Below are 22,106 nucleotides of genomic sequence, written 5' to 3' on the forward strand. Positions count from 1 at the left end.
CTTTTCCTACCACAATAGATACTTGTCGTGGTTTAACCCCAGCCGGCAACTAAGCACCATGCAGCCGCTCGCTCACTGCCCCCCCACCCCTGGGATGGGGGAGAGAATCAGGAAAAAAAACTCGTGAGTTGAGATAAAGACAGTTTAACAGGACAGAAAGGAATGAAAAACAATGATAATGATAATAATAATATGACAACAGCAATACTAAAAGAATTAAACTATACAAAGCAAGTGGTGCACAATGCAATTGCTCACCACTCGTTGACCGATGCCCAGTTAGTTCCCGAGCCGCGATCCCCCCTCCCAGCCAGCTTCCCCAGTTTATATACTGGGCATGATGTCATATGGTATGGAATAGCTCTTTGGCCAGTTTGGGTCAGCTGTCCTGATGGTGTCCCCTCCCAGCTTCTTGTGCCCCTCCAGCCTTCTTGCTGGCTGGGCACGAGAAGCTGAAAAATCCTTGACTTAGTATAAACACTACTTAGCAACAACTAAAAACATCAGTGTGTTATCAACATTCTTTTCCTACTAAATCCAAAACACAGCACTATACCAGCTACTAGGAAGAAAATTAACTCTGTCCTAGCCGAAACCAGGACAATACTTAATTTATATAAATATATATATGCACACTCATATAAAATAGCTGTCTGAACCATAAAGTACATAGATATTCATGTAAGACAGATATACAGATCAATATCCATCCCAATTTCTATTCCCAGAAGGCCTACAGAATGCTCTGCTACACCTGCAGAAGTCACAGACTTGCATATACTGTTTCTTGAAGATCTACAAATCAAAGAGAATAATGTCAAATAAAACCTCATTCAGAGCTAACTACAGCTTTCTGCTGTAAGAAGTACCATCCAACAGAAACCGAAAGGATAAAACTATCATTGAATTGTTGAAGCAAAACACCAATAGTGTTTTGCATGAGCTGACAAGACAGTTCACACAGTCCTTTTACCTTATCATTGCTACTAGCCCTGTACCAATACTGTATTTGTCATCCCAGTAAGGCTTCTTCTCTATCCCAATAGGTACATAACACTCATTCTCCCTCCCTTCCTCTGCATTACAAACAACACAGAGAATCTTTTCTACGCAAATTCCAGTGCACTTTGGCCACTTTTACACAAATTATTAATTCCTGAATATCATAAGTTACAAACAAGAACAGTTTGTTTCTTACTAGATGTACTTTTCCACCTTTTAAAAACAGTATTTTAACTTTTAAGCAGAATTATGTGCAATGAATTTTTTTTTTTTTTTTTTTTTTTTTTTTTTTACACACACACTACTTACTCTTTCAAATGTTTTTATGAATGCATTAAAATCATGGCTTGTCCTGGTCACAGCTTTAACAAGTCACGTGCCTTGCTGGCATGTCAGTTGGATTAGAATGTATTCTTCTGGAATTATGAAGTCTTTAACTTAGAGGTATGAGGAATAGATTTTTTTTTTTTTTTAAATAATTTTTTTCCTTTATCAAAGTTGTATTGATCACATACTACAGCAACATGCCCAACAATTCTCCATTGCTCAACATTTTCAAGCAGGTACAAATGCAAAAACAGAAAAAACACTTACCTTAGGTGGTTTTCTAGATGATTGGCAAAAAAAAAAAAAAAATCAGCAACGATGACGAGAAGTACGAATACACCATTCACGTAAACGGAAGGGAGCAAAGAAAAAGAAAAGAAACAAAGTCAGTGTACATCATTACTATAATCTGAACTTTTTTGTAATCCACAATGTATTTAAGACTAATCAGAAGATATTTATATGATACACCACAGATTTTTAACCAGTAATTACTTAATTAGTAATACAGCCCCACATTAAAAAGAAAGGAAAATGTCAGAGTCCTTATAGGCATAAAAATCTAACAGCACTGAGTTCCACAAGGAAGACAAGCATCCATTTTGTCGTGGAGGTCACAACACAGCTCATCTTTCGTGGCAAACAAACTGAGCCTGCAAACTGGCAGACCAAGGTGCCAGGGTGAAGGCCCACTGATTTCAGCAGTGCTACACATGCAAGACCAAGGTAAGAGGCAAACACATGTTTCTTGCAGAGACTACAGAAGTGTGAGGAAAAATAAACCTGTGTTTTCCCTAGCCACAGAACGCCTACACAGAGCATAGGAAGCCAACGCAAAAACACCATTACCCTTCACACGCAACTCCAATGAGCGCTGTCAGAAATAAAACAGAGACAACAAACCTCCAAACTAAAGACACCAGGTCAGAGTACTTCAACTTGTCCTTAAATGCTTTTATGCTTATGCTGGCAGCCATATGGCCACACAGTAAATTAAATCAGTTTGGGTTTTTTTGGTGGGAGTGGTTTCAAGTGAGATTGTTGCCCTGTCTCACTGTGCAGCTCTGTGCTCGCTAATGCCAATGCAAGAGAGGAGGTGAAAATATGGTGCAGAATTAGACTGACTTAGGCCATTCATGAAAACTATAACCTTAGGCATATGTTTAAATTATGTATTGAAGTAAGCCTGAAGTGATACACAGAAGCAATTTCCACTTGCTCTTCACATCAAGGAAAAGAAGCATACAAATGTGGATGAAGAGAAAAAACACAACCAGAAAGGTCTACAGACAAAACAGCACAAGCAGAGAATGTGGTAAGGTTTATAGGATAAGGATATGGATGAAAGGTCTCTATCTACCCAGCAACAGACACACTACACAAAATTCAAAGAGATCCAGAGGCTACAGTCTCAGTGCAGAAACACGTGGGACTGAGCCATGCTTTCATCCACCAGACTACACACACTAACTCCACCAAGTCGCGGGGGGGAGGGGGGGAAAATAACACTTTGAGCAGTTCTCTTAGCAACCCACAATACAGCAGCTCAGCAAAAAAAGCTGAAGAGACACAAGTCCACAAACACATCTTATGCAATCTTTTCTGCGTACTCTCAGCTCATACCTCAGATGACATGTCTGCCTAAACCAGAAGTTACATAGCTGGTACACGGTACTGCTATAATGCAAACATACTTTGCTTGAGCCAAACCACTCATTGCAGCTTTACCCTTTCATTAATGGTGGCTACACAGGCTCAGTTCACAGCTAGCTCACGTCCAGGTGGCTCAGAACTTGTGCAGAATGCACTCTTATCTAATTAGCTGTATCTTGAATATTTTTCACTTGAATCAATTTTCAGATGTGATGAAAGTCCAACGTTATCACCTTGTCTAGCCAGAGCCCCAGCACCAGCTCTAAACTTCCAATTCCTACTTGGAAGAGAAGTTCCAATTGAAGGAAGTCATCCAAGGTTTTTTGGAAAGCTTTTAAATACACTCATATCTTGAAAAATAATTCCAGAATACATCAGCTTTCCTAGGGAATTCCTTGACAGACTGCTGTACAGGTTCAGCAGAAGCCCTAAACAGTTTAACTGAAGTAAAAACCAACAGAAAGTTTATCAACTGTTTTTTTCTGAGATCATTCTTATAAGCCCCAATTGGAAAAGGTACAGAACATCACTGAAGTAAACAAATGGTTTGACACATTTCTTAAGATATTTACTTAAGCAATGTAAGACACTACCTTTTAGGAAGTTTCCTCTTATTTTCCTCTGATGCCCATTTTAAGAAAAGCATAATAGCAACTTTTTAAACCACTGGTGGACAGCAGAGCTTCCCAGTTGGAAGCAAGATATTCACTGATCTGGATTTCAAAGCACAAGGAGCTGCAGCTTCCTACCGTATGTCACATCCTACTGCTCCAAACTCTTTGGCTATTAAGACCAAACTAGCAACTCCGCAAGTCACCTGCTAGCACCACCAGCAGCAATATGATCAAGGGCCTCTCGAATAAGTCAGCTATATTGTTACACAGGATGGATTTTTTAAGCTATTTGGAAATTCCAGCTAACCAACTCGCTGTAACCATTATCCTGGCAGTGATTCAGATGGAGACACTCCAAAATTCTTTCTTCAATCAAAGGACTCAGACTAATAAAGAACTGTTTACAGTTTATCAGAAATCACATCTGTAGCAGCTTAAAGATGTGCTATAAAACCTACATTAGCCTCAATCAATTTTTCACCTAAGTTTTTTGTTTTGCTTTATTTTTTTTAATACGTGCTTCATGGTTTCTTTCCTTTCCCAGAAACCAGCAGCTTTCAGCTTCACAAATAATTGAATTTGTCTCAACTTTTACCAAACACGGACCATACAAATGTGGTGATTCAGTGTCACAGCTGGGGCTGGGGGGCAGGAGGGGGAGGGACGGACAACAGATCACAGAGATACAACAATTAGAATTTTTATTTCCCAGAATTTTTAATTCCATGTCTAATCATCCATGGTGTCAATGACAATGTGCAGGTATACCTTTTGAATGACAACAAAATCTCCTCTAAAGTGGACAGCTAGTACACTTCAGGAGATTATCACAGAGCTACCAAAACTTGTAATGCATCTGCACAACAGCAGATTTTGGTTTAACCTGACGAAGGGCATCTTCCATCTGCACACTCAGATGGAAGACTGATTCTTCTCACATGCCTAGAACTCAAAACCAAAGTAAATACCACCAAGAGCCTGAAAAATATTCTCACAGGTCAGAGGAAAAGTATGAATTTCAATGACCACAAAGCCTACTGAGGTTCTGAACTTCCTCCTGCCTTTGTCCTTAAGCCACCATGACTTTAGTAAAATACCACTAGAACGATTTTCTAACTTTACTGAGCAGTATGTCTGCTGAGGGTATCTACTCAGGCTTTATCTTTCACAATGGTACTAAGCCTCTCCTGTCCTGCTTGGCTAACACACATCAAGATCACAGAGTGCGTAGCTACCTCAAATTTTTATCCAGATGGAGAAAAAAAATTTCTAGAAAGCTCTGTGCTAATGTAAACTTTTTTTCCCTGTTGTCTCTTGCTAAAACTAAACTCATAATGCTTCTCACATTTGCTAAGAGAAGTGATTCACAAAATGTCAGTTCTCATGTTCTATGCTAGCACATGGATCAGAAGTCTTCCTGACTGCATCTACGTTTTCTCTCAACCATCTACCCACTGCCTGTGACAGCACACAATGAGGAGTGCGCTTTGCTAGTAGTTTAACAACAGCAAAGGTTGTTTCTTCTTTTTTTTTTTTTAACTACCTACACTATTTCAAAGGAGTCTCCCTTTGTCATATAAAGAGTTGATAAGCTGGCATTACATATTCTGACTAGAAAACCAGTCCCATGCAATAGGAAGCAACAGAAGACACTCTTGCACCATGAGCATCCAGAAGTACACGATACTGTCACCTTAAAGACTTGATAATTTTCAGAACTCCACCTGTTTTTTGTCCCTTAGCGAGTGTTGTCAGCATTCCCAACCAAATGCCACTTCTACCAGAAGGAAAAACATTTTATACATCAAAAAACTTGAAAGAATTGTTTTTTCTCCCCATTCCATATAATGGGGTTTCATCTCCCCACCCACCCCCAGTCAAGAATGTCACCTTCAGTAGGGACAAGGTTTGTTCAAAAACGAGAACATGTAAAACCAGGTACTCCCCATTGAAGGAGACAGAGGAACAAGGCATCTTTGAAAAACAGGTCTTAAATTCCTTGGAACAACATCCACACAGTGCAATCCATCTCCAATTCAGCTGTACTAAGAAGCCAAGTATGTCACAATTGTACTATAATTATTTCACATTTTGGGAAGTATTCGGTGGATTCTTTTCCTTTGTCACAGTTAATGAAGACGAAGCAATTGTAACCAGCTACGTTAAGTAACCACACATAATATCTATAGCAGATGATGAATGAACCACATGGCTTTGCAGCTTGCTCTTCTAAGCTGACTACACCAGAAATCATCATCTAAGACACTGAGTCTGAAATATCTTTTTGCTCTCATCACATGTGCAACCACAGCAAATTCATGGTACTCACTGGTTTCCCAAATATATAATTAAGTGTTTACATGTAGTGGCTACACAGTCAATGACATACTCCTCAGGATCGCTGGTCGAAAGAATTATTACAAGCAACTACCAATATACTAGAAAAGGGAAGGAAGTCTTCAAGTTTTTCTATGATGAGTTGAAAAAACAGTTGTCTTTTTTCCTCTGTAAGCATAAAGATGAACAAATTGAAAAGATCATCCTGATAGATAAAAATAATACTTTTTACATTCCACTGCTCCAGCATCTCTGGAATCATCTCCAGCTGTTAAAGACAAATATTATAGTATTTTTTGAATGTTTTTAAATTTTATTTTGTGTTTTCAATCAGGCTGCCTTACACCTCAGGCTGAGAATATCACCAGCAGTGTGTGTTTGCCTCAGTCAAAGGCAGAGTACAAGGGAACAAACCAGTGGTAGGACTATCATAATGAGTGTGCCTTGCTTTACTGGATTGAAGTAACTGCATTGTTTGTTTATCCATGTATATAAGGCTTTCAGAGTGGCTGCAGCAGAGACAGCAGACATTCAGCACTCCTAACTGCAAACAACGTAAATTATGTAGAAGCAAAGAGATGATGTTTCTCCTATCTTTCACAGTAAGATCATGCAGCTCTAGGACCCTTCGTTGTCTCATGGTTTACCACTGCAGGCCGTTACCTGCAGGCTTGATACCAAGCATCTCAAAAAGCGTGCCGATGTATTATTAATGGACACTGTACTACTTAACAAAAGCACCTATCTAGAAAAAGATCACAGTCTGCCACAGTAACAGTTTCAGATGATCATGTACTGCAAACTACTGGCAGTACACCATTTTCTCTACAAAGAACACAGAAAAAAGACATTTATTTGCCCATTTCCCCCTTCTATTTTCTAAATGCAAAGAAAGATCAAAGGAAGTTGCAGGGGCAATGCCCTTCAAGGGAAGAGCGTCCCACCTTTGTGCTTGGCTGGGACACCTCCTGTAGAGGTGACTAATGAAGTTGGCATCACAATTCAATACTAGGATTCCTGGAAGAGTTACTTTACATACTGTATGAGCACACATACATACACAAATATAGCTAATTAGTTATATTCTTGCATAAGGTGGGCAGCACATGCCCTGTACCTGTTTAATCCTCCTATCCAACAAAAGTCTGTTCTATAGACAAAACAATCCTTTGAAGAACAGCAAAAGAAAAACATTTTCACAAGTAAAGCAATTTGAGCAAGCACCTGCATAATAAGGCAGTAGCTCATCATAATCAGAAACACCACCAGAAACAGATGCATACTGTAAAATACGTTGCTCTCTCACGCTTTACAGGAACACTGTACTACTGTGCTACTCACTGCAAACCCACCACATGCAAAGAGAGAAAAGTCAGGCACTGAAATCAGAATGACAAATACTGCAGTGCAAGTTAAACAAAATAGATATTACAGTAGCAGAGTGACTTCCATAACACAAAAGAAACCTAGAAAATGCCTGGATATTTCACCAGAACAGGGTTCCACTCCAAGAACTTAAGTTCATTCAGTACAGCAGTGATGAACTGCCAAAAAAACCCCAAAACAAAACAAAGGCCACCACAGGTTATGAAACCAACACAAGCTCATTAAAATAAGTGAAAGGCATTATATTCTGACATTTACAAGATGGAAAACAGAAAGTGAAAACTGCCCTGGAACATCACTAGTCCCTAACTTACCTTCACTGCCAAGTTCTGATCATTTTTACTGCCCAAGGCATTGTTATTCCAATGCCAGCAAGTTGTTGATGTGAAGTTCAAGTGATTCTAATCTTTACACAGAAGCCTTGGTGTTCATGTAAAAACTTCTACTGACAGCCCAAAAAAGGGCTGATACCTGTCCTACATGCAACAGCACGCCACTTTGCAAACAGTGATCGGCTTAGGAGAACAGTCACCACCCATAAGCAGAAGGATTAATCTATCACTTTGCTAGAAAGTTCACTAAAAAAAAAAAAATATTCTGTCTACCCTCCCACATAAAATAAGCTTTTAAAAAAAAAAAAAATCCTATTTCAGTTATTTGCTTAGTTTTACTGAAAAAGCAAAAACTGACTAAAATTGTCATTCTGCTCTGTGATAAAAGAGCTCTAACTCAATCCTGACTGCTGAGACCCCATCCAGAACCTACCACGTTAAATAATCTATTTTCCCCAAGTCTTTAATCATACTCATTCAAAACTTACCCAAGACTGTAGTTATTGTAATGAAAACCTGCTACACCTATTAGAAGTACAGCATAACCACAATCACAAGTATATTACGCTTGTTCTTATTAACATCCAGCTAGCCTCATAACAAAAAGGCAAAGGAATGCAAGTCTACCTAACAATTCCTACTAACGGTAGTTAACGCTACCAAGTAGTTCTGACCCTTTTAAAACTGATTCTTTTTCCCTCCTTTTCAATAAAACTGAATGTGAAAGAATCTAAACGAGGAGATTTTTACTAACTAATGAGGTTTTTACTAACTAATCAGGATGAGGAAAAGAGGGAGGGGAAAAGGAATCCAGTCTCAGAACCCAAGATCTATTAGCTCTTAAGACTAGTCTCAAATGAATGACTCTTAGCCTGAATGCAATGAAACTGCTGTCAGGGCAAACATACTATAGTTCTGGAAAGAATATGGAAACACATTCTAGAAGTGTTAATAAAATTACTATGGCATTTATTAGGCACCCATTATTCTTATTCTGTTGCATTTATTACTAATGCTCTCGAGGAGAAAAACACCCTAAGCATTAACTGGCATTTCAACTCTGTGCACAAACTCTATTGAAACTCTCACACCCAACCAACCAGTCACTTGGGTTAGCTACTCCCAGCTATTAACTACCTCATAAATCTCCAATGTCAATAGAAAATGTTCCCTTTCAATGCTACCGCTCCTTAGAAATTCCTTCAGAAATGCTGTCTGTAAGAACCATCAAAACGCTAGGCTGCAGTGAAGATATACTCCTTGTGCAGGTAGTGCTCAAACCTATTTGAAAAATATACTGCTATTTTATCACTATATACAGTATTTATTGCAAGACAGATCACCTTCAAAGGCATGTGAAAGAAATTTGATAAGCAACAGCATTTCATAAATTAAATTCGACTTTGTTAGTTTGCCTGTTCAAAACTCAAGCATTACAGTTTACTACAAAGATACAAACCATGATTAGCAGCTTCGTTGATGAGGATCAAGACAGATCTCTAGTAAGTGGAAAGACTATGTACTGCGAAGAACTAAACCATAGGTGTTAACTGAGTAACTGAATCTGAACCTTGGTTGTAACACCTTACTTTCCTCAGTAAATGGAAAAATGGAAAAAAAACCCCACACTTTTTGCTGGGAGGTAAGCACATTCTTTCTTATTCAATCAGGACAAGGATGTAGTTGAGAAGTTTCTGAAGATATGCGTACAACAGTCCTGACCATGTGTTCAGGCTGGACAATAGACAAGGACCCAAGTCTCACTGTGACATTCCTTTAACACAACAGGGAAAATTATCATTCAAATTTCATCTACTTTATGTTACTAATGAGACTTCAAGAGAGATGCTAATTGGGCTTGACACTTCATCCTTTCACACAGCTCTGCAAATGTATGTTAGCATTCTTTAAATGTAACTGTAGTATGAAAAAGTTGTCTGAGACTCAGCAAAATTCACAAATTTGTTTTCGTTTCATCCTAGCATGCGTTTTTAGTGACATGAATATTAAATGAACTCATCAGAAAGAAAATACTGTTCATTAATTTGTATTTGAAATTAGAGCTTTCCCCAGGTTTGATGACAATACACATTAGCATAGTAATTTCCATCACTTCACTAAAAAGATTTTGCAGAAGAAAGTCTATCTCAGCCGGCTGCAACACCAGCTGTTTTGGTGACTTTGAGATTACAGTATTTGCTTTAACAGACAGCGTTAACAACTGCTACCCTTTGCCAGAAAGTGGACACTGTGCAGAGAAAGATGATGACGATCCATGGGATAAAAAAGGTTTGTTGTGTGGAACAATACACAAAGAATGTAAACTCAAATCAACTCTACATAAATAGACAAAGTGAATAAAGTGTCCTGAGTTGTTGCAGGACCAACACCTACTGAGGAGACTTCATTCTTGTATAGCACTCATACAAGTGAGATCTCTAGAGATCTCTTCACTGATCTCTACAAATCTTAGGCAGTAATCTAGTTAGCTCTAGTAACCTAGCGTGCCATGAAATGAACCACAAAAGTTACCCAAAGGCTAGAAAAATTCTTCACTGTGTGTGCTCCAAGTTTATCAGTTAATAAAAAGAGAACGACTGCCAATGCAGCTAACAATCTTCACAAAGAGAAGACATCAAGCACTAAGTTACTGAACCCAGCAGGGAAAGGCACAACCTGAACTCATTTCTAGGATCTGAGAATACGTAATTTCCAGCAGGGAAGGGTGGCAACTGCAACGGCACTCTCAGATTTTTCCATCTGAGGACTTCAGGCAGAGGTTAGGTGCCTTTCTAGTAGACACCAAAGAGGTAAACGAATTACCGGGCTGAATACCTTGTCAGAGAACACATCCTATACAACAGGGAGGCAAGACCAACAAAATTTAACAGGCTCCCCCTTCCCCAGTATCGTAGTTTAACACCAGCCAGCAACTAAGCAACACGCAGCTGCTTCCCACTCCCCCCTCCCAGTGGGGTGGGGAGGAGGAAAGGAAAAAAAGTAAAACTCGTGGGTTGAGATAAGAACAGTTTAATAACTATAGTAAAATAAAATACACTACTAACTAATAATAATAATTGTAATGAAAAGGAACATAAAAAAAAAGAAATAACACCCAAGAAAAGACAAGTGATGCACAACACAATTGCTCACCACCCGCTGACTGATGCCTGAGCAGCGATCTGTCCCTCCCGGCCAACTCCCCCCTGTTTATATACTGGGCATGACGTTCCACGGTATGGAATAGCCCTTTGGCTAGTTTGGGTCAGCTGCCCTGGCTATGCTCCCTCCCAGCTTCTTGTGCACCTGCTTGTTGGCAGAGCACGGGAAACTGAAAAATCCTTGACTTCAGATAAGCACTACTTAGCAACAACTAAAACATCAGTGTGTTATCAACAGTATTCTCACACTAAATCCAAAACACAGCACTATACCAGCTACTAAGAAGAAAATTAACTCTATCCCAGCCGAAACCAGGACACCCAGTGAGCTGTGAATTTGTGACAATTTGTATAAACATTATGTTACTTTGACCCACAAACATTTCCTTTTTTTACAGCAAAGCTTGCAGGCAAGACCTCTTTAGCAGGCATTATGTTATGTATGTAATAACATGCACTTGGTAGTAACCACCACCACCTCCTTGCCGCATGCCATATGGTAAGACATAAATGAGAGGAGCGACAAACACTCCAGACTTCTATGCAACCACTACAACTAGCACTGTGGAAAAATAAACAAGATCCCTAAATTTTCCTGGACTGAAAAATTAAGTACACACCACTTATGTACAACAAAATAGGAAATATTTAGACCTGTAGCAACCATAAGAGTCTAACATCTTTGCAGGGCTAAAAAAAAACCAAGGATCATCTTATGAGTGGAATATATGACCTTAACAGATCACAGATCAAAAGACCCAAATTATATTTGAATCCAGTATTAAGCAATTTTTTTTCTAGATCTAACTGAATCCTAAATGGTTGAATTCACATTCTTAAGGAAACCTGGCTTTATATGCTGGAGAATAATAGAATCAGGAAAAAATTAAAAACTTAAAAAGTTAAAAATTAGGACTGGAGCATTTTTTCTATGAGAAAAGGCTGACAGAGCTGGCACTGTTCAGCCTGGAGAAGAGAAGGCTCAAGGGGAATCTCATCAATGTATATAAATACCTGAAGGGAGGGTCCAAAGAGCATGGAGCCAGGCTCTTTTCAGTGGTGCCTAGTGACAGGACCAGAGGCAATGGGCACAAACTGAAATACGGGGGGTTCCCTCTGAACATCAGGTAACACTTTTTCACTCTGAGGGTGACCGAGCACTGGCGCAGGTTGCCCAGAGAGGTGGTAGAGGCTCCATCCTTAGAGATACTCAAAAGCGATCTGGACATGGTCCTGTGCAACTGGCTTTAAGTGGCCCTGCTTGAGCAGGGGGGGTTGGACCAGATGAACTCCAGAGGTCCCTGCCAGCCTCAACCCTTCTGTGAAAAATGCTAAAATCAATTTTTTAAAAGATACTGTGGCATAGAGTATTAGCAAGAACAGTAGCATAAGAGATGATCTGCAAGGTTTGCGATTCAGGAATTTGTAACAATTACTATCATCCCAGACTTGTGTCAAAAACACCTCTAAAAATCCTTAGATGATGTGCTCCCCACACCAACTCATATATATCACTTTCATAGAAAGAAATTTTCAACATGAAATATAAAATTTCCGACAGCCCAGCAACCTTCAGTGGGGTTTCACACCTGGTTTTTATGCCTGAAATTTCTTCACTTCTCCAAAGAGATACAGTCTGTCTGCTGTGAACAATATTATTCATTGTGCCCATCAAGTGACGTTATCAGGCAAGGACCGGCATCCAGGTTTCACCTATTGATTTTCAGTGAACGAGCTTGGACAGTACTACTTTAACACCAAAGTAGCAATTTTTAGTTTGCTCTGGCAGATAAAGGGGGTTTAATTTAATCTGTTTTCTTCAGTTCTAAGCAGATGGTCACAATCATTACCAAGAAAGTGACAGTTCTGTACAGCTCCAGTGCAAATGAAATGTTTAAAGACAAACTCTGAAAGAAAACTGAGTAAGAGCCAGAAGGGATAAGGTACAAATTCAAATAATTCTTCCAAAAAAAAAAAAGTTTGCATGTGCAAGTCAGAAATATCATAAATGGTTGAAACAGACAAAGCTGATTTACTGCTGACTTTACATAGAGACTCTGTCTATAAAGTTAAGGGAAGACAGATATAGCTTTGAAGTGCCTCAGTGGAGAATGAGTCTACAGCTAAATGTAAGCAATTATAGTGCATCATTCAAACTTAGAAGAGGGGCATAATTTATAATTATTTGTTTTGTTACAATAGATTTCATTTTTACAATACACACAAAACAGTTGGCCTCTGTCCCATAAAAACTGCAATTTATTTGAAAACAACAGCAATGCTACAGTGTAAGTCAAAAGTTGGCCTCTGTCCCATAAAAAACTGCAATTTATTTGAAAACAACAGCAATGCTACAGTGTAAGTCAAAAGCAAAATTCCAAATAAAGAATTACAAGTAGTTCTCAATATAAGAAATGTTGATTTCAAAGAGTAAACGTGGACACATCAATCACAGGATCACAAGCACAGCAAGAATGCCGTTTTAGTGAGCATTACAAGATAGCATAAGGGAAACAGAAGTCATCTCATACTTCATAGATACTGATGGCTTTTAAGAAAGTCTAGAAAGAAGTCACAATATTATGGTGCACGAGTCATTAATGTGATCAAAGAATTACCTAAGAACTGAAATGGATTTTCAGTATTTCCTGAAAAGACAGAAACAAAAAATTAGTTATGTCTATTCTTACAGCTAAAAAGTGAGATCACATCTGCCAATATATATTAACTGGCTGAATAAAGCAATAAAACATAGAGCAAGGATCTCCAGGTCATATAGTCTACAACTGCCACAGGCAAAAATGCCATAGTCTTCTGAGATGGAGTCTGAACAATTCAAAGTCAGTTACGTTGTTCTGCCTCGTGGAAGGCTATTCATTCTCCTGCTGTCCAGAAAGCTTTCCCAATTTTTGATACTGAAGAAATTTAATCTCATTTATTTGTTCTTGTACCAACACTGTCCTGTAATTTAACTTCAATCCAACTCAGCTTTCTACATATGCTCTCATGTGTTACGCTTCCCTCTTAGGTCTAAGTACATTTTTACATAGGTTCTGCAGTCCTCTAGCCATCTTAACTTCAAATCAGTTTGAATTCATACTTCTTAAACATAGTGAATCTGAAATGTAGAGAATATTCCAAAAGAGATTCCACCAAGTGTCTTTTAGAACAGCATAGTTCCTATGTTGTATTCATACTGCATTGCTTATGAAGTAAGATTTGCATTTAAACAGTTTGGAAAATATGTACATTCATAGAAACAAAAATATTTTTGCATAGAAAGCATAACTCTCTAGTCTTTGTTATATTCCTACAGTACTCTTGAAGAACCATTGCCTAGGTCCTCTGTGGATTGCAAAGGGATGAATTATGACAAATGGCAGTTTGCATTAGAGATCAGAAAGGAGGAGGCAAGAACCATAGAAATCATTTAAATTTTGAAAGCTGAAGAACTACTTTAGCTAACAAATTCTTTCTGAGAACATCTCAGAAACAGAGAAAGGAAAACTTTGAAAGCACAGATTGTATCTTTAATTAGGCTGCAGGTGAAATAGTTTTATCTCTGCAGGGGATGGGGGAGGAGGAAAAACAGGTAGGGTTTCAAGTGTGTACGCTCTGTTTCAGGTCTGAGGCAGAATGAGTAAGCTCCAGACTAACAGACATTGGCAACAGTTGCCCTAAGAATACCTCATCGTAATTGTTCAAGAGGCAAAGCCAGTTTAAGAAGTTTCTGCTCTTCTCCAGCTTCTTGTTCCCAGCTCTGTGCCACAGTCTCACATTCAGCTGTGCCTCTGCCAGATAAACATGGGGCGAGGGGGGTCAGAGTGTCAGGGGGGAGCGTTAGTTTGCCGTTCTTTATTTTAAAAATTATCTTTATTGATTTAGTTTACAGAGCCAGAAACCAGCTGTATCAATGCAGGGAATGTGCACAGTAAACGTCAACATGCAACTGGGAATATGAACCTGGGGAGAGAGAGGTGAAGTCGTACTGACTGCTAGGCCACTGGCATATCACAAAAGGGGCAGATCTGGCCTCTGACAGTCATCAGACCCTTTCATCAAGCCACCTGACGAACACAGCAGAAAACTGAGCAGCACCCTAGTGCAGCTGCAGAACACAGGCGCTCTCACCAGCCACAGGCAATAAGAAACTTCAGACAGAATTAACTGGTATGTTTGAGCTTAATGGCCTTTGATGATTTTTCTTCCATATTAATTTACCTAACCATTTTTTAACCACATGGACTTTTAAAAGTGACACCATCCTGTGACAAAGTCCACAGTTTAATTATGGGCGTATCTTTGTATTTGTTCTAAACTCACCTCCTGATAATTTAAGGTTCCTGTAAGGTAACAGGCAGTAAATCATTCCTCCTGCTGTTCATGGATGTACACATCTCTAACCATACCCCTTTCCCCTCCCCAGCTGTCATCTTCCAGACCAAAGACTTCTCACTTTTTTATTGGTTCCTCATGTAAAAGTCGTCTGTAAGCTCACCACCCTTACTGCCGTTCTCTTACTACTACTAGTTCTAGCACGCCTTTTTGAGACAGGACAGCCACAATAAAACGTAGCAGTCAAGATCACTTTGCAGCTGCACAGAGACACGAAGCTTCCTCCCTCGTTCCCTGCTCTTTCCCAACGTGCTTCCCGAGCAGGTTGTAACAGTCCCTTCCCATTTTTCACCCATTTGCTGAGCGCTAAGCTGATGTTTCCCTTGAACAAGCATAACTGCAAGATGATTCTCCTGAGAACAGGGAGTCCAGATACCACGGCTGGGTACATAAGGTCAGAAGAGCTTTGCGTTTCACAGCAAGTTTCATGTACCCTTTTATCAGCCAGCCACAACCCACCTGAGGATCCTCCCACAACTTTCTGTGGCTGCCATGCTCTTTTAAACACAGCAACAGCATAGTGCTGCCAATATATTCTGTCATAACAGTATTCACCCCTTCTCCAGTTCATTTATAAAACAAGAAATACCAGACCAAGCAGAGACCTCTTCAGGACTCCACACAAGATGTGCAGGAGTGGGGAGAAGATTTTAGTTGGACGCGTGGCTCATCTCTACTGAGTCTGCGATTTTTATTAACCAAGAGAAATCAAAAGCCACAGTCCGTGAGTTGTGACTGGCTTCTTTTCCTCCAAAACACTTGAAGCACAGATATCAGTGCCTTATTAGCTTAAAATAACTCATTGGAACCTGCAAAATTATTTTGAGTCTTGAGTCTTCCAAAAGTCTTTTTACAAATAGGTAAGGAAACTTGCAGAAAGAATATGCCCCTTCCAAAGGGAACAAAATCGTGTGTGATTTGTTAATCTTAGCTAAGCTATCCACCCAATACCATTCACGTAGGAATTGCTGAAAAGCATTGTAGAAAATAATTACGTCTGATTTTAAAATGCTATCAATACTTTTGCTAGACACTAATTTTTTAAACTAAATTAAGTGTTGATAAGTTAACTGCAGAACCCCTTGATCAGCTTTCTCCAATAATGTGAAATGAAGATGCCATTACTAACACACCATTTACCATTGTTTCAGAAGAAAAAGTTGCAGATTAAAAAATGCAGCAATTTGAAAAAAGGCGATACGAAAGTCCAAAACCAAAATGACAGTACTGAATTGTGAAATACAGCAAAAATATCCTTCTACCTTAGGACCTCTCTGCACAGTCAAATCTAAAGCTTGGGACATGAAACAATAGTCAGTCCTTTTTTTTTTTTTTTTTTTTTTTTAAATGTTGCAAACAGATTTGTGGCATCATCCAATTCAAAAGCTGCATCCAAGAAATAACACTCCAGGAAAAAAGTAAGGCCAGAGACAGTATTTTTGCTTCATAATCTAAAGGACTAAAAATATTTGCTTTATTCGCAGTTGCCTTCTCAATAGGTTGCAATGGAAAATTTTACAGGCATCTTAGCTTTTCTATCCCTCACTTTCTAAATACTGAGGATCAAGATAAATGTAACACACAAAAGCTTCCTTCAAATACAGACACAGCTTTCCATCTTCATTACTATACTATAAACTGAGTGGCTACATTTTGGGATTGCAATTCTGTTTCTACTTAATGTACCTTGTGCTACCTCCCACAAAAACTGATGTTCTCTACGTGTCTTACTGAACACACCTGTACCTACTCCTCTGTACAACACCTATAGCTAACTGGTCAACAGAAAAGCAGAAAAGCAATTATTTCATATTTAATGTGTCTTTCCTAATCTAAACCTTCTCTTTTTAGGCAATGGTATCTGCCCCTAACAGGTACAACCAGAACTCAAAAGGTCAATATAACATTTCCTTTTGTTATACATCAGCTGCACAAAAATTACTGTCAAGCTAAGCCAAAAAAAAGTTAACTGCACAAAATAAGGATACATAAAAATGGTAACCTTTTAATAGAAACCTAGCTTTTCCAAATGGCACTTTTTTAGACCAATCTGTATCAAGACACTTAGGGTAAGTACTTTAGTTACTATGAGAACAGTAACTCTTGACTCTTGGGCAGCTACAAATAGAGATCATTTTTGTAGAGCACTGCAGGAAGCATCAAGAATTTTCTAAATTCTCTCTCATTCAAAAAATTCTCTGGAAGATAACATTGCATACATCAAATCAAATGCAACCCCAGCTTGTCAAACTGAAAAACCATTAGTACCATTCTACCCCCTTTAGAGGGAGGGAAGAAGGGAAAGCCTCATCAAATCCTCTCCTGATTTTGTTTTGTTAGTGGGGATCCCACGCTTAAATCCCCTTCTAAAATGAATTAATTCTTTATTTCAAGCATAATGAATAAATTCTTCAACCTTTTGGGCAGGGGAAGGGGAGAATAGGAGGGCTAGTGGCAGAGAAAGATTCTTTTTTCATTATAGAAGAAAATGACAATCAGTGGTCATTTCTCCATGTATCATAGTGGTAAAGAGCAGAAGCAGACAGTGCTCGTTAACTCCAACATTTACCTCACAGGATCTAGTTGCAGCAGGGTGAGCACTAGCGAGCAAAGGTCCCCGCATATGCAGCTGAAGGTATAAAGGGCCACAGATGCATCAACAGCCCCTCAGCTGAAACCTCGACACAAGACCCCACAGTGACAGCACTGTGGACTCATGCTCTGCACAAGCATAGCTACTGCCTTTTCTGTCCCCCAGGTGTGCTACTTCAGAGGACCGCCCTTCTCTTTGTTAACAGAAGAGACATGCAAAGAGTAACCATAAAATAGTCTCTTCAAAATCTGCATTGACAAGCAACACCATCACAGCGGCGTGATGCTGAGGAAACGGGAATGGAGCACCAAGATGCTGCTCTGTACATCTGTAGTCATGAGAAATCTTCAAAGGCAAGTGTAAAAGCCTGGGCCTAATTATAAAAAAATCCTTTTTTCAAGTATCACATTTGCTGTTGTCCTAAGACAATTTGTTCAGTGTTGTAACAATACACCGCTCTGAGAATATCATGGGTGAGATTCTACTCATAACCGGTGGGAAAATACATCTTTTGAGTAACCGAGAATATAGAAAGAATAATATTAGTAAATGTACTTTTTTTTTTTTAAATTCGGGTGACCTTTTGAAGCTGCTTTTGGAGCTTTATAAAAACAACTGGAAGAGATGATAGGAGATTCCACAAAAACATTCAACTCCTCCTTCCCACTGTTTGTTACTGAGATTAACCTGGCAATAAAGACAAATTCTTTAAAACAGAAAGTGCTCAAGATCCAACAGCTGACCGGTAAGATTTCTCAAAACTTAAACTAAACTTAAGAAGGACCAGGTTCATTTGCTTGTAAAGCCCAGGTTTAAATGCACAAAAGTACCCTTTGCTATACATAGCTGCTTCTTCACCCCTTACTGGTTTGTAAATTAAGCTGGTGAAATGGTATTAGAGAATAAAACTGAAGGTTAGTAAATATAGAAGATACATAATTCAGCCCTGAATACTTTACAAGACAAACACAGGGAAGCCTTACCTCACTTAACCAACCAAAGATCAATATCCTGAAGTGACAAGTAAGCAAATCAAACCATTTTAGGAAGGAGGGCAAAAAAATAACAGGATAGGTGGAAAAGAGACAGAAAAATTCCATTAAGCAGCTGACAAAAAAAAATTTGGTTTTAACCTTCTTGCCTTGACATATTTTATTACAACTACATGTAAGTGGTACTCTTTTCCTGCCAGCTTGATTATTTTCTGCTCCTCCTTTTCTACTCTCCTCAAATGAAGTTGTTGGGTTTTTTTTTTTTAATCACTGAGCTAAAGAACTGGAGTGAACCTAAGCTAATAAAACTAAAGAACACTTTGAAACAAAATGCTGACATATTGCCAACATTAATTTTGGCCTGTATTTTCAATAGGGTCTCACTAACCCAGCTGAAAACCATTTGTGCCTTGGACATTTTGGATTGAACTCCACTGTACTAGAGTGATCTCACATACAAACTCCAACACTTAAGTTTCAGTTTTCTGCCTATTCTTTGACCATTTTTCCATGGATACTTTTCAGATCCTGTTTTAACTTCCATGTGTTTTAACATTTGTTGTAGCAACATGATAATGAAATATACAAGTCATTACAACCACGTAGCTCTTTCAAAAATATGAAGACAGCATTTATTCCACTTGCAGAGGAGGTACATCCTCCACCTCCATGCCAAGCTTTATGTTAGGCACTAGGTATATGGCTTGGAAATAGAATTGTATAATGGAAATACTGAGAAGCTCTTTGCCATAGCATCGCCAGCAATATAAATACCCAAGATTACAAACAGTATCATCATGTGAGCATTCCAGACCAGCCTATAAATAGCAATTCAGAAAGAACTGGCCTCTCACAACTACGGTGCCTCAGTACAATGTGTATCTGCTAAAAATATCAACTTAAATGTGTTCAGTAACAGCATGCAATGAAAATAGGTCTGTCTGAATTTTGTGAATTAAATAGCTATTTACACCCTATCTCATTTACTAAACTGATGATAATTCACAGGACTACTGTGATGGACTTCTGATTGAACAAATGTACACTTTGCATGAGTGTTATCAGCATTTGATTTATCCAGGAATATGCATATTTGCAATATTTTCCTTGATAATGAAGTCCTACTTCAGAGCTTCTTCAGAAACAGCACGACTAAGTGGCTGTCTTCATATTGTGATCAGAATTTATGATTCAGAAATTAACTTAGGATTCCAGCAACAAAAGCAAAAGGATACATGATATTATGCAAAGATTCTTAGAGATAACATGCTCATCTACATCTACCTACATAGATTATAGAAACATACATTCAGAGAAAATGATTGCTTTGTACAAGAAAATACACTGTTTTGATACCTTTAATTATTTTTCCAGAAAGAACAACTGAACAACAGATTCATATTAATGGCTACACCATGTATTTATACAATAGAGGGAGTGGACACATTCCTCAGGTAGCAGATCAGTAGCATGCAAGGTTTCAGAAACAATCAGAACTTCCTGAGAGATAATGGAAAAGATAATTCATGTATTACTCAGGATAGGCTTACTCATTTTGCTTTGCCGAAAAAGGAGGGCGTTAGACACTGTTAGGGAAGAAAATGACAATTTACTTGAAAGTATTAATGACTTTAAAGTTTATCAATGGCTGCAAATGTCGATTTTAGCAATTCATATGGATATAGTCCAAGAAAAAACTACTCTTGTGTCTCTGCAGCATGCCTCACCCCACTTACTTTCGATACTTCAGCCACTTCTGTTAGACTATCTCACAGGTCAATTCCTTCATTCACTGTAACAAACCAGTGACAATAAAAAAGTCAAATGAACAAAGGAGAAAAAAAAAGATGCATTTAAATACGTGTCCCAAACTCATTATCTTAATTTGCGGTGGCACCTATTAAGCTGCTGCTGGGAGCAACATGACTGAAATCAGTTCTCCTTGTATGCATGTCCCTCAGCTTTGTCACTATCTTTAAAGTCTTAATGGAAATGTGTATGCCAAGCCTTTTTAAACTTTTGCAGACCTATTACTGATTTCACCTCCGCACAGAAGCAGGAGTAGCAAGGAGTGCTCCAAATGACGACGCAGATGAATGCACATTCCTCAGCAAGCAGCAGGCAGCCCCCTTTATTGTAAGGCCCAGAACAAGGACAGGCTGCCACAGCTCAGAAACTAGTTCTGGAAGGATCCCTGGCAAAGTACCAACATGTGACCAGCAGCACACCGCGCTACTACAGAAACCAGTGAGTAACCCAGACCTGCAACTGAGGACCAGTGGGATGGTCAGGGTTAATTAGCTGGACATCCAACCAGCACTGCACATGCACCATTGTGCCAGGGAGTGGTGGCACCCCTACAGAGCTACTGACCTCCTTGTGTTCTCCTCCCTCTCACCTCCAAGCAAGAATCACTGATCTGACTCCCAACCATTATATGTTTTTGAATACAAGCTGTACAGGTAGAATAGTGTGCTATTTAGAAAACTAGAGACTGGGTAACTTTCAGCAAGCAGCTTCTAGAGAGTTAAGGGGGGAAAAAAGACAGGGGGACAGGTCTAGGAAACCATAACTCTGTATTCTACTTTTTTAGCCATTAATAAGTTTTATTTATTTACCATACAGCATTAAAGACTTAAACTTACCAGACAAGCTATTAAGTGTTGAACTGAGGAAAAAAAAAAATAAATAGAAGTAACCATGAAAAACATAGAAATCCCTTTAGATCAGTAACAATGCTGAGCCAGTGCCAAATAATTTTGCAGCATCCTGGCACATTTTTATAATCTTCTGTTTAGTTGCAGTTACAGACCTGTTTCAGAAACTCAAATATTATACAACTAATTAAGTCTCTGTCAGGGACAAAGATGTAAGTGTAAATACTAACTGGTTCTTTTTCGACAGATCCATGCACAGCTTTTAAAGGAGTCTAAAACAGCTATCCTTGTAACTACATCAGTTCATTACAGATTCTATTTAAAGGAAATAAATAATAGTAATTTCAAATTATAGTTTTTATTCCTGACTAGCAGGACAGATCTGTGACCTGTTACCAGAAAAGTGCTCTGAAATACAGAGAATGTATGTGAGACAGTTTCAGTTTCCAAGTTGCATGTTGAAACAGGAATGTGCTCTTTTGTTCTATTTTTTTCCCCTCATTTAATCATAATGAAGTCAGCTGTGACATTACAACGGTTTCCAGAGCAACAGTCCAGTCAGAAGTGATGAACAGAAGATAAGGGTGTGCGCAGGAGAGCTCTGTAACCCACCGGTGATCTTGATGGGAAATTCAGCATAAATCTGTTTAGGCCAAA

The 22,106-nt window shown here is 38.8% G+C and overlaps 1 protein-coding gene across 1 annotated transcript in view; it reads right to left on the reverse strand.

Moving 5' to 3' along the window:
- KIF13A (kinesin family member 13A) overlaps positions 1–22,106 on the reverse strand; it is a 117,512-nt gene that overhangs the window by 70,513 nt on the left and 24,893 nt on the right. Inside the window, exon 3 of the mRNA XM_050890976.1 lies at positions 1,597–1,609. Coding sequence (XP_050746933.1) covers positions 1,597–1,609 — 13 coding nt within the window. The remainder of the gene's footprint in view (positions 1–1,596; positions 1,610–22,106) is intronic.

Source organism: Gymnogyps californianus, chromosome 2, assembly GCF_018139145.2.
Source record: "Gymnogyps californianus isolate 813 chromosome 2, ASM1813914v2, whole genome shotgun sequence".
NCBI classification, from domain to species: domain Eukaryota; kingdom Metazoa; phylum Chordata; class Aves; order Accipitriformes; family Cathartidae; genus Gymnogyps; species Gymnogyps californianus.